A 13805-nucleotide genomic window follows, 5' to 3' on the forward strand; every position below is an offset into this window, starting at 1 on the left:
TGTTCTGCATTCGCTTTCTGCTCCCCCATCTCACATTTTCTTATGAAAGTTAATTTGCCTGCCCACTCTGTAAAGCGTGTTTGTTTCCTGCAGCAGATTCAGTTTTTTGCTAATCGTATTCCTTCCCGAGTTTCGCAGAGTTCATAAGCATGTGCATTTACTTCCTTTCGGTGTAATATCATCCTGCAATAGATAAGGCCTTCAATCCCCCCTTGCCAAACCCAACAAAGGCTTATGTAATCACATTCCCGTTCCTCATGCCAGGTTTTGAAATTGTTTTGAAGTGGACAAACTCCTTGCATCATTGAGTCTGGATCTCATCTGTTCACAGTCTTTCTTACCGCATTTTCACTGGACATGTGAGTACTCTTTATGCAATATCAGATCTCTGCAGGTCATCCCCTTTTTTACTGGAGATATACAGTATACAGACTGGCCACTTTATTAGGTACACCTGTCTAACTGCTTAACGCAAATTTCTAATTGGCCAATCACACGGCAGCAGCTCAATGCATTTAGGCATGAAGACATGTTCAAGACCATCTGCTGCAGTTCAAACCGAGCATTAGAATAAAGGTGATTTAAGTGACTTTGAATGTGGCATGATTGTTGGTGTCAAACTAGCTGGTCTGAGTATTTCAAAAACTACTGATCTACTGGGATTTTCACTCACAACCATCTCTAGGGTTTACAGAGAATGGTCTGAAAAAGAGAAAATATCCAGTGAGCAGCAGTTCTGTGGGCGCAAATGCCTTGTTGATGTCAGAGGTTAGAGGAGAATGGCCAGACTGGTTCCAGCTGATAGAAAGGCAACAGAAATTCAAATAACCACCCGTTACAACCGAGGTCTGCAGAACAGCATCTCTGAACACACAACATGTCCAACCATGAGGCAGATGGGCTACAGCAGCAGAAGACCACACCAGGTGCCACTCCTGTCAGCTAAGAACAGGAAACTGAGGCTACAATTCACACAGGAAATTGGACTATAGAAGATTGCAAAAACGTTGCCTGGTATGATGAGTCTCGATTTCTGATGCAACATTCAGATGGTAAGGTCAGAATTTGGCATCTAGAAAATGAAAGCATGGATCCATCCTGCCTTGTCTCATTGGTTCACGCTGCTGGTGGTGGTGTAATGGTGTGGGAGATATTTTTTTGGCACACTTTGGGCCCATTAGTACCAAATGAGCATTCTATCAACGCCACAGCCTACCTGAGTATTGTTGCTGACCATGTCCAACCCTTTATGACCACAATTTACCCATCTTCTGATGGCTACTTCCAGCAGGATAACACGCCATGTCATAAAGCATGAATCATCTCAGACTGGTTTCTTGAACATGACAATGAGTTCACTGTACTCAAATGGCCTCCACATGTGGTGGAACGGGAGATTCGCGTCATGGATGTGCAGCCGATAAATCTGCAGCAACTGTGTGATGCTACCATGTCAAAATGGACCAAGATCTCTGAGGAATATTTCCAGTACCTTGTTGAATCTATGTCATGAAGAATTAAGGCAGTTCTGAAGGCAAAAGGGGGTCCAACCCAGTACTAGCAAGGTGTACTTAATAAAGTGTCCGATGAGTGTAGCTCTTTTTCATGGACAGTAAATGAGTTTAACAGTTGTGGAGTATAGCTTTTCATTTTGTTATACTTGCACTAAAAAAAAAAATTGCCAACTATTCCAGTTTTATTTAAAAATAACTTTCAGCCAAGAATCTACTGTAATTCTCCACTTACTCAATTCAATTCAATTCAACTTACAAAAGTATTCACAGTAAAGCATTTACTGCCCTTTTTATCTGAGTTATTGCATCTGCTTTACATTTACCTGGCATTTACCTGTTTATTAGCCCTCCTGTGAAGTTTCCATATGAGGTTTACCATAGCAAGGACAATTTCTATTTATATAATATTCATAATAATTCTCTTTATAATCTGTTAGTATTAACAATAAACTATAATTTTAATATAAAATAATATTAAATTTATACTATAATAATTAATAATGCTTTAATAAGTAATATAAATTTAATATTTCTTTATAGTAATGTATAATGTATACATTTTGTTTAGAAATATTAATAATACATTTTTATTATACTTATAATTTATTATATTTTATAAATACTTATTATACATGTGTTTATATATATATATATATATATATATATATATATATATATATATATATATATATATATATATATATATATATATATATATTAAAATGATTTATATTATAAAATTGTTACTTTTTCTGTATTTATAATTAAATTGTTTCTAAATTAATAAATTATAAAAAATGTATTTTAAATTTGTATTTATAATAAATTATCACTTTAATATGAATTAATACTAATAATTTATACTATAATAATGAATAGTTTATTAATAAATAACATTAGAAATGAATATAAATAGTTTAAATATATTTTATGTATAATAGGTATTTATAACATAAGTTATGGTTAAATATTAATCATTTATTATACTTATAATTTATTACATATTATAAATACTTATTTATAGATGTTTATTATAATTATTTGCAATACTAAATAGTTTAATTTATTGATATTAAAATAATTCATAATAATAATAATTATTATTATTAATTTTCTGCACTTATAATATATTAAATTATATTTATAATCGTAATTATTTATAATAATTTTATAACTTGTATTTATACATGATCAGTTTAATATAAATGAATATTAATAAGTTATACTATAATAATGCATGAATAAATACTATAAATTAGTATTGCACTACTTACTAACAAGCCATTAATTATTACTTTATTATGGTGGCTTGAGAAACATGCTAATTCATGTTGAAATCATGCTAACAACACACTAATTCATGCTAAAAACATGATAGCAAACATGATAATATATGCTAGAAACATGCTAACACCATGTTTATTTTGTTAAAATCATACTAATTCATGCTAGAATCATACTAACAATATGCTAATTTATGCTAAAATCAAAATTAAACAACACTTTAATTTACGAAGTGTACAATTCCCACTATTAGGCTATACCTGCTTTTTAAAGAAACTGTTTATTAGTAGTTATAAAGTGCATATTCTGCATGATTTTATTCTGCATCTCTAATCCTACCTAATACCTAAACCTATCACTACTTGTAGTTCATAAGCCATAAATTAGTACTATTTTATGGTGGCTTGAGAAACGCGCCAATTTATGTTGGAATCGTGTTAACAACATGCAAATTCATGCAAGAAACAGGCTGGCAACATGCTAATATATGCTAGAAACATGCTAATAACACGTTTATTTTGTTAAAATCATGCTAATTCAGAGAACTGTCAAAAGAAACTTGCCAGTTATATCGAAAGACTGCCTGAAAATAGCCTCAGAGAAATTCAAGGAATTATTTGTACGTTCAGTCAAAACATTCCCACAACATTTTCAGTAATGGTCTACTTGAATGTTTACTTGCACAGGAAGTAGGCTAGTGTATCCACACTGATGTGAATATTCTTTTGATGTTGTATCTTTCATCAAGAGATGGAAATAATAGTTTAGGCTCAAAGCCTTCCTCGACAGTACCCCTCCACCCTGTTTTCAAATCACTTATTTGTTGTATTATGTTCAACCCCCCATCTTTGTAACAACCTGCTCAAAAACTAGGTGGCGTGGATGACGCTCTAGTCCGAAAACAGAATCCCGCGAACCCGCTGAGATGAGAAGATGAGAATGCCAAGAAAACGCATGGACGCCACGCTTTCAACAGATGTGCAGTGATAAGCAGGCTACCACTGAATGTACTGAATTCAGTATTTCAATCTTGAATGTAGTTATAGAGATACAGCTTGAAATAAAGTTGATTTTATATTTTATATGTTGGACATACAATTAATATAATTTCATAAGAGTAAATAGGCTACTGAATTCATATTTGCAGCTATCAACACTGTTTACAGTCAATTGATAGTGGACGTGGTAATGTCGTATTGAAGTCATACATGCGATTTCTGACCCAAATATTCAAAGTTTCTTGGTAAACAAGCTGTCGCAGTAAAAAAAAAATGAACGAATGTGCGAATATAAAACCAACTTTACCTCAATGAGATACAGTATTTCATTCAGGAACGCCTCTGAAGTGTTTTACTATTATTATTATTATTATATTTTAATCTTTCAGAATCAACAGATGCAGATGTTTTATTCGTTTTTACGAATGTTTTCTGGTCGGAGCAATGGAGGGGAGGTCGCCAGAAATTTTTTCCCAAAGGAACGCAACCAGTAGTTTGAGACCACTCTTGAGTTTACCTGAGTATAGCACTGAGTAACGCTACAGTTTTGCACAGTCTATGATCGAGCTGTTCTGCTTTTGCACGTTTCTTATCAAATCCTCACCGTCAGAAAACGATGCTGTTTTTTCTTCTGCTGTGGACATTACTGCGATGTGCAGGTTAGTGCAGAGCTTTTACCGCCGTTTGCTCAACTCTGTTGCATGTGCTATTGTACGATTTACATGTTTGCCAGGAATTTTGCACGAAATCTCGAAGCCAGAGCGCAAAACGTCGCTTTTGTGCTGCAGAAATTAGCTTTAAAGTGAGTCAAATCGAAGTTAAATGCAAAAGGTGCTGGTTCTTGCTGTGTATGTGCTTGCTTGTGTTAAGCTGAGGTAGAAAATATCATACAGAGCAGCGCAAGTAGGCTAGACTTAAGCGTTTGCTGATGTTGTTTACTGGCGTTTAATTCTTTTTTTTTTTGGACGCTTTTTAAATCTCTGGTGACTTTTAAATGAGAAACTTAAAGCAGTTGTTCATGTTTTGTGTTTTACTTCAGTTCTAATGATCAGATATAGAGCTTGTGGCAGCAGGTGGATTATAAATGAGACCCGATAACTCTTCTCAGATCTTCTGTGTTGAAAAAGAGATGCTCTGAAATAATACTGTATTGGTATGTGTATGAGTTGTGTTAATATTTGGTTATTCTCTTCTTCTATTCTATAAAGGTCTGATAACATTTCAGGTTTTAAATGTTGGGTGATACTTTACAATAATGTTCCAATAGTTAATGTTAATGTATTTAGTAACATGAATGATGTTTGCACAGCATTTATTAATCAGAATTCAGCATTTACTAATGCATTATTAAAACACAAAGTAGTGCTTGTTGGCATTGGTTGATGCTACGATATTGGATCTGATATTGCGATTGTTTTATTTTTTTTATATTGTTTCACAGGATGGTTTGAAGAGCTCTATTTGATGGTTTTTCTAGGGAGTCTAACACTATTCACGTACAGAAACTGAATCATCACAATGCAAAATTGCAATTAAAAGGCTTTTCTTTTTTTATGTCTCATTTCCAGTTCAAATGTCAAACAATTTTTAGAGCAAGTAAATATATTATTGTGTTTTCACTAGTCCACCTTTAAAAAAAATCTCTGGTGACGTTTAAATGACAAACCTAAAGCAGTTGTTCATGTTTTGTGTTTTACTTCAGTCATAAGAATTAGATATAGAGCTTGTGGCAGCAGATCATCTGCTTGTTAAAAAGAGTACACTGAAAAAAATTATTCAAAGATGATTCCTTAGATTTTCTCAATTTTGTTTTACGTTAAGTGGTTGTAAACAATTTATTTGGGCTGGATTTAAACAAGCAAATTAAGTTGAACATTGCTCAATTTAATTTGTTAGTTTAAATTCAACACAAATTGTTTGCAACAGTTTTGGATGCAACACTTTTTTTCAGTGTACTGTATTTACTGGGTATGTGTTTGAGTTAAGTGTTAATATTTGATTATTCTCTTCTTCATATTCTATAAAGGTCTGATAACATTTCAGGTTTCATATGTTGGGTGACACTTTATAATAATGTTCCAATAGTTGTTAGTTAATGTATTTAGTAACATGAATGATGCACGTACAGTATTTAATAATCAGCAGTGACATTTACACCAGACTGAAATTAACTAAGACTGACACAGGTTCCATTTACTAGAACTTCTGTAAGTCTCTGGAGTCTAAAGGTATTCAGGTAAAGAAACTGAATAATCACAATGCAAATACAATGCTTTTCTTATTTTGTTTTGTCTCATTTCCAGTTCAAATATCAAAAAATCTTAGAGTAAGTAAAGTATTGTTTTGTTTTTACTGTCAGAAGAAATGTCAAAATTACGGGTTTTTCCTTAGAACAAGCTAAATTATCTGCTAGTGGGGTAAGTTCGATCTTGTTTTTGCTTTGAAATGTGGATATTTGGACAAGAAACAAGACAAAAATTCTAAGATTTTTATTTTTGCATAAATCATATTACAGTAATTAAATACAATTCTGTAGCTCCTGCTCAACTATAATTCAGACTCAACATTGCATATCTTTGTGATGTGACTATTGCGTATGCACACATTGCGATATCGATGCTGAAATGAGATAATAGCCCCTTTCACTCATACAGACCTTTCAGGAAATTTACCAGCAATTTTCCGGAAAGGTCTATATGTGTGAACAGGCCCTTTTTGAAAATTCCGGTAAATTAGTTTTGGCAATTTTTCAGAAAGAGAAGTTGTAACATTACCGGTAATTTACCGGAAAGCTGCTCTGTTTGAACACAGAAGGAAGATTGCCGGAAAGAGCACGTTCACATCTAGAACGCGCTGACGTGATACATCTACTCTAGCCAATCAGAACATTTAGATGCATTCACATCCGCATTGTTTACAAAAATAAAAGCCTTTTTTCCAGACACATTTAGCTGCTAGATGTTAGTCGGATAACGTTTCTGTCTTCTTAATGCCAACTGTGGGAAAAAATAATAGATAAAATGCTTATGATAAATCGCTGTTTGTTTACCTTCAAGCTTTGCTTCAGTTGATTGAAACGTGTGCATGTGAAGCAGCCGGTGAGCGCCAGCACACACACATATTATGTACCATTAACAAACGGCCAACATCTTCTGTGTTTACAAATACAAGCGCAGTCGTTTAGAGGTAGTTACTGGTTAATGATGTCAGAGTATACTGGTATTTTGGAATGGATGTGCGAATGGTGAAATTCCGGAACGTTCTTGCCTTTGTAAACAGCACTTTTTTTGAACTTACCGGTAAAGTAATTCCAGTAATTTTCCGGATATTTACTGGCATCACTGTGTGAAAGGGGCTATTGTGAAGCCCTAGTTGATGAGCTAAAGGGACCGTTCACCCCAAAATAAAAATGTATCTACTGTTTACTCTCCTTCAGGTGGTTTTAAAAGTTTCATTCCTCTGTTGACCACAAAATAAGTTATGATGAAAACTGAAAACTTGTAACCACTGATATCCATAGAACGACAAAGCAATAATTTGGAGGTCAATGGTTACCAGTTTTCAGCTTTCCTTAAAATAACTTCATTTGTGTTTAGGAAATGAACTCTAACCGGTTTGGAACAAGTGAAGTGAGAGTAAATGATGACAGGATTTTCCTTTTTGGGTGAACTTCGGGTCCCTTTAACATGAATTAACAACAGACATCTTTATTTTCATTAACCAACAAAAAAAAAGATGAAGAAACACTGTAAATACTGACATTAAAGTGTTTCTGGTGGCCAATTTAAAGATTTTCTTTAACCGAAAAATGACAATAGGTCAAAAAAAGTTGTAATTTCTTGTGACTGAAAATCAGTGTTGTTCCAACAAATATTGACTTAATAGCTTTTCTCTTCTTTTTTTGAGGAATTTTTTTATTAAACAGATGGGAGTAATCCAGCGTGTCTCAAGATATTAACCAACCAACTTATTTTAATACCCCTACCCACCCATGCCTGAAGAAAAATAAATGGAAGAGAAAACAAGGACAAAAAACAAGAATAAACTAAACTAAGTAAATAAATAAATGAAATAAAAATTCTTATTACAAGAAAAGTTTAACACCGGTAAATACAACGGCTTTCACAAATAGGTGAAGAAAAAATGAATAATTATTAGTAAATAAATAAAAAAGTTTTTTCACATAATATATCTTATACTTCTTTTCTGAAGTTATAGCTTATTTATTTGGTCTAAAAAAGGCTGTCCCGTATTTTGACCAATTGTCCATTATACTGTAAGTTTTATATTTTAAAATGTAAAAGTAACATCATCAGAACATTTCAGAACAAAACTAAAGATTATTTCTTACTCAAATGCTTAAATATTAAGGTCACACTTTATTTTAAGGTGCAATTCTCCCTATTAACAAACCATTAACTATGACTTTTAGCTCAATATTCTGCTATTTATAGTTAGTAAGTTGAGATTTGGGTTTAGGTTTTGGGTAGAATTAGGGATGTAGAATAAGATCATGCTTTATAAGTACTAATAAACATAATCCAGGCTCATTCTGTAAACGTAACCCTATATACATTTCTGGAGAGCACCAAATACGTCCCAGGAGCTACATTTTATTTAGCAGTTTTTGGTTTTGCGAATCCACCAGAGGCCGCTGTGTACACTTTTTCAGATCTCGAATTTGTGAGTCTGGAGCAGTGTTTCCCAACCCTGTTCCTGAAGGCACACCAGCAGTACACATTTTCAAGCTTTCCCTAATCCAACACACCTGAATCAACTCACCAGAACATTACAAGAGACTCCAAAACCTGAAGTGAATGGGTGAGATGAGGGAGACATCCAAAATATTTTCTGTTGGTGTGCTTTCAGGAACAGGGTTGGGAAACACTAGTCTGGAGTGCCATGCTGTTCTCTCGTAAATCCACTAGAGGTCGTTGTCGACTGACTGACTCTTTCACCCTCCTTCTTTCCATAACCCAACCAATAGTGTTTTCTAAAGCATTGATTGACCCTGCAACCCACTTCCCTAAACCAACCAACAGTTTTAAAAAGCAATCCAGAAAAAGATAAGCCCATGCCTGATTTTTACCACGTTTTCAGATTTTACCACATTCTTACCCTGTTATTTACTTGTTTATTTTATTTTTCGGCTTCTGTTTTTGTCTCACTTTCTGGAACATCGTCGTGGTCAACTTTTCTCTGCGTGTCAAGTCCGCTGACATAAATGGTGAGCTATTGGACAAACTGGTTATAGCGGAAAGCGGTCCATATCGAGGTAAGCCTGAAAAGGAATGGCGCCATACCACCCCATAGCATTAGTTTTAAAAACGAAGTGCAGCGATACGTATCTCTGGCTACATAGTTCGCGATCTCCAGAAATGTATATATGGCTACATTCACACTGCAGCCAAATGTGACCCGAATCTGATTTTTTTGCCCACATGTTGATGACAATGTGAACAGCCCAAACCGCATGGAATCTGATCTTTTCAGGTCAGATCTGTGCCACTGTCATATGTAGTCTTAAATCAGACACAGATCTGATGTTTTGCAATGCGACCGCAGTGTGAACGGTTATGTATTTCATTCTCATTCTGTGCTGCAAACATCATCTACTCCTCAGCATCACAGTAGAATGACACACATGGAGATTACTTTACCACAGAAAGTTGGTTGTTCATTTTGAAAAAGATTTTGAAGGCAAAACTGGTGCTTGTTAACGATTGAGGCACGGGTTGATCGTGAAGCTGAAGAGCGTGTTGTGTGTTACGGATAAGGGATCCGTTTGCAAAGGAGGGAGAACTTTCTCTCCGAGAGAAAAAAAGGGCAGGTGCTCGAGCACCCAAACCCCCCTTCTGTACGTGTCTGCTGTTTATAACGAAGTAAAATTAAATAACTCTGCAAACGGGGATAAAACAACTCCGCCTTCACAGTTCAGTCTGCGGCTGCTCATTAACCCTTGATGAGTTCACTTCACCGGTGGTCAAACAAACGCGCACAGCGGTTGTCATAAATCACAAATGATCAGTGTTTTCAATAACAAGTGTCTTCTTTTAGATTTCAAATGCTGAAATTCACATTAGTAGTAGCAGAACGATCATTTACAGTTCTTAAAATACACCACGGTTGTCTGTGAAAATGGCAATAATCATATAAGCATGATCTGACAACGTGCTTACTTCATACTACAGTATCACGTGTGCATAGACATTTTGTGCTGTCCGTAACTGTACTTTTGCGCATGAGGGTTTAGGACACTTGTTTGTAGTTGTTTGCTGCTCAGAGCTGGCTGCAAACAAAGAAACGTGTTTGCATGTGAATGAAGCAGTGTTTCCTGCTTGTGAATGTTTTTCATTGTGCATTTGGCCTACACTTTTTTTGCACTGGTTGCATTGAAGGTGCACATTTTTTTCCAGCTCCTATCAGTTGCTAGTGCCATTCTCTTATGTTAAAATTAGAATATAAAAGGCACATTTCAAAGCACTTGATGTGACCTTTAATGTTTGTGCGAGCATCGCCATGGATAAACAAATGAGTGAAAAACCTAACATTTTACTGGAAAGGGTTAGGGTATATGCAGAAGGACTTTTAATTAATCCAGTTCAAGTTCTTCCAGTGAAATGTTGTGTTGTTACAAAATCGGCACATTTATGGTTTGTTTTCTTTGAAGATCAATGATCTTCACTGCTTGATTGATATACGGTATAAAGTGGGTCTCAGAATGTACAGGAAGCGCTGCATTAAATTCCATTGTTCTGCGCCATGTTCAAAGGCATGAACAACTTTTCTTTGTCTGGCTATATTTCTGAGATGGTGAAAAAATATATAGTTTGTTTGATATGGGACTGAAAGGTTAGATTAAGATCAAACCCAGATAGCATACGAATGTGGGCCACTTTAGGCAGTTATGCGCCACTGGTGGTATTCCTTCAGCCCAGACAAAATGAGTGTGAGCCTTAAGTGGCCCACCTGTACAATGGCAAAGGGGGGCCAAAGATTCCAATTCATATATGGGCCATTTAAGGCAAAGATTTGGCACTTGTAATCTGAATGTGAGCCTAATGTGGACAATGGAAAATTTGGTCCAAATGACAGAGGACAAATGTGGGCCACAGTTGGCAAAATAGTGGCATAGTCATTTAAGGGTAATCTAGGTCTAAACCTAAAGTGGCTCACACGTGTAGATGCAAATGTGACCCAGTTATTTTAAAACATATGTGGGCCACTTTTGGCAAATATTCGGCACAGTAAACTCTGGCTAATGTGGATTTGAGCCTATAGTGGCCCAGAGAAGATCTGGCAAATGGGGCTCAGTTATCCTAAAACAAATGTGGGCCACTTTTGGCAAATATTTGGCACAGTTAGCTCTGGCTAATGTGGTTGTGAGCCTAAAGCGGCCCAGAGGAGATATGGTAAATGTGGCCCAGTTATCTTAAAACATATGTGGACGACATAGACTAAAGTCACCATCATGGAGAAAAGTGTTTGGTTTAGTTGGGCTCATAGCCCTGAACCTCTTAATATAAATTTTCTTTTGGGCTGCTGTAACTTAAGAACTTTGCTTGAAAAGTTTATTCATTACAGCAAACAAAATGAAGTGAGGCACAACCTGTTATGAAATAATATAATTCACTGATGTTTACCAATGTTTAATCCATTATTAAAAGTAATAGGCCAGATCTGGGCCAGAATAAAAGCAAACTGTGGCCCAGAATAGGGTCAGTTATGGTTCATTTGGATGAATTCTGGCTAATATGTGGTATTGCTTTGGCTTATTTGTGGCCCAGATCTGACAAACAGGAGCAGACCGCCCTAGAGCCATCATTTCATACAGTATGTGGTCCAAATGTAAGTGTCTGGTGTGGGACGGATCTGGGCCAGAATAAAAGCAAACTGTGGCCTAGAATAGGGTCAGTTCTGGTTCATTTGATTTAATTCTGTCTGATATGTGATATTGCTATGGATTAATTGTGGCCCAGATCTGGCAAACAGGAGCTGACTGCCCAAGTGTCATCATGGATTTGAGCCACATGAATTTTGCTAGCTGAAAACCTAACACCAAAATTGGTGACTAATGGTGACTGGAATGAGCTGGCTTCTGAGCTACTCATCATCCGGAGAAAGTTATGATTCATCCAATCCTTTATGTTCCCTAGACAGGCAGTGAGTGTGGATCATGTTGTTGATATCAATGTCAACGATGATGAGTGAGTTCCAGTTTTCATTTATAATTGTGCATCATCACTGTAACAATGAGGAAGGAAATTCCCAGATGCTGACTGATGTAAATAATAAATAAAATAGTTCCAAATACTGACCCCTATGGAACACCACATCTAACAGACCGTGCATGGTACCTTGAACCTCCCATGACCACTAGTCTGTCTGCAAGCTATGACTCAAAGCATTATTGTTATTAAAGGTGCAGTATGTAAGTTTGGTTGTACTAGGTATTGCACTCCTGTTTCAAAGAGGGTTGCCAGATTGAAGACACCAGCAGCAGTGTGCCAGACCGTCGAGCCCAAGTGTGCCACACGCCTGATTTTGAGTGAAGCTCCCAGCTGTTAGATCGCCTACTGGGGGCTGACTGCAGTACAAGTCATGAAGCCAGCTTCCTCCGTGTCAATGAAGGTGACCTGAGGCCAAATAAAAAAAATAATCACACTTGCAATAAAATGTCCCAAAATATTGTCAATTAAGGCACTGGTTATCATGCTGATATAGGTGCAGGTCTTCATTTTTGTAAAGAGTATGTTTTTAGCCAGTAATTTAATGCTGGGTGTGTCATCGTGATTGACAGCTGTGATTGACAGTTTCTCAAAGCAGACCGTCAGAGCTTCGGGCGGAGATTGATGTATTATTATTCGATTTCTGTGTTATTTTATCGTGATGAAATGAGTTTAGCAATAAACTATACTTTCTGACCTACAGGATCTGGTGGAACACTGTTTATTCGGTAAGGTCAGAGCTTTATTGGGCTTTTAGTTTGCTGAAACATGCCTAGCCATGACGGGGAAAATACAGGTGATTGCTATCTAGCAGTAATTCTCTTTATGGGTCTGAAATAATAATTAGGAAGACAATGCATCTCCACATCGATCTCCTGTAATGTTATTTGAAATTGATTTAAAGGACGTCTCTGACATTTTGAGTTTCGGCATGTTGTCGAGTTAATCTACTGAATTTGGATTTATAAAATATTTATGTTCTAGAAACTGAATCTTAAATAACAAATAGAGCTGTAAATGTTATATATTATTTATATACATCATTTACGGTTGGCCTTTTATTTGAAAACTCCTAATAAACATTACAATAAATGCAAATCCCTCTTTGCTAGATATAATGAATGCATCGAATAAACCAAATGGAGGCAAAAAATGATAAACAATATACAAGTGATGTTGCAGCAGCTGATAGACATCAGTTGATGTATTAATACTGCAAAGTTTATTGTACAAATTGACGGAGATTATTTTATAGTACATGGGATGTGTAAATATCCTGTAGATATTTCGAAATCTTGCTGTATTTATCTTTTAAACGCACGATTTTTCCCGCATGGTAAATCGTTATCTATGGTGTATAGGCTATAGGCCCTGTTGAATGCTAATAAAAAAAAACCTTTCTAAAAATGTATGTGGTTTTAATAATATGTTACTGTTAATATTTCAATGGTTTGTTCTTCCCCTGTGAAGATAACAAATACCAACATCCCTGTTATAAGAGAAATATTTTGTTGTGCTCATATTAGTCTAACTCGAGCTAGAGTGTATGAAAGATTGTTTATTTCTGCAGTCCGACATGTATTGATTTTATTAAATTATAACAGCTTACATCACACAGTTTTTTAATAAAACGTGTATTATTATGTGTTTTTAAATGCAAGTGCTTATATTAGTAAGCCTTTGTTATAGTGCAGATACTGGCGGTCAAGTGCATGGTTGATTTTACATCAAGCGTTTGGTTGAAGGCTTGATTCCGCGGCTCCGCCTCTGGCTCCATCAGG

At 35.6% G+C, this 13805-nt stretch overlaps 1 protein-coding gene across 2 annotated transcripts in view; it reads left to right on the forward strand.

The window, feature by feature from the left end:
* The first annotated feature begins 4187 nt into the window (after positions 1-4187).
* LOC130240183 (V-set domain-containing T-cell activation inhibitor 1) overlaps positions 4188-13805 on the forward strand; it is a 135993-nt gene continuing 126375 nt past the window's right edge. Inside the window, exon 1 of one of the 2 annotated variants that reach the window (XM_056471624.1) lies at positions 4188-4455. In XM_056471624.1, coding sequence (XP_056327599.1) covers positions 4413-4455 — 43 coding nt within the window. In that variant the 5' untranslated portion in view covers positions 4188-4412. The remainder of the gene's footprint in view (positions 4456-13805) is intronic. The other variant, XM_056471623.1, reaches the window with a different exon arrangement.

The sequence above is a fragment of the Danio aesculapii genome, chromosome 13 (genome assembly GCF_903798145.1).
Source record: "Danio aesculapii chromosome 13, fDanAes4.1, whole genome shotgun sequence".
NCBI classification, from domain to species: domain Eukaryota; kingdom Metazoa; phylum Chordata; class Actinopteri; order Cypriniformes; family Danionidae; genus Danio; species Danio aesculapii.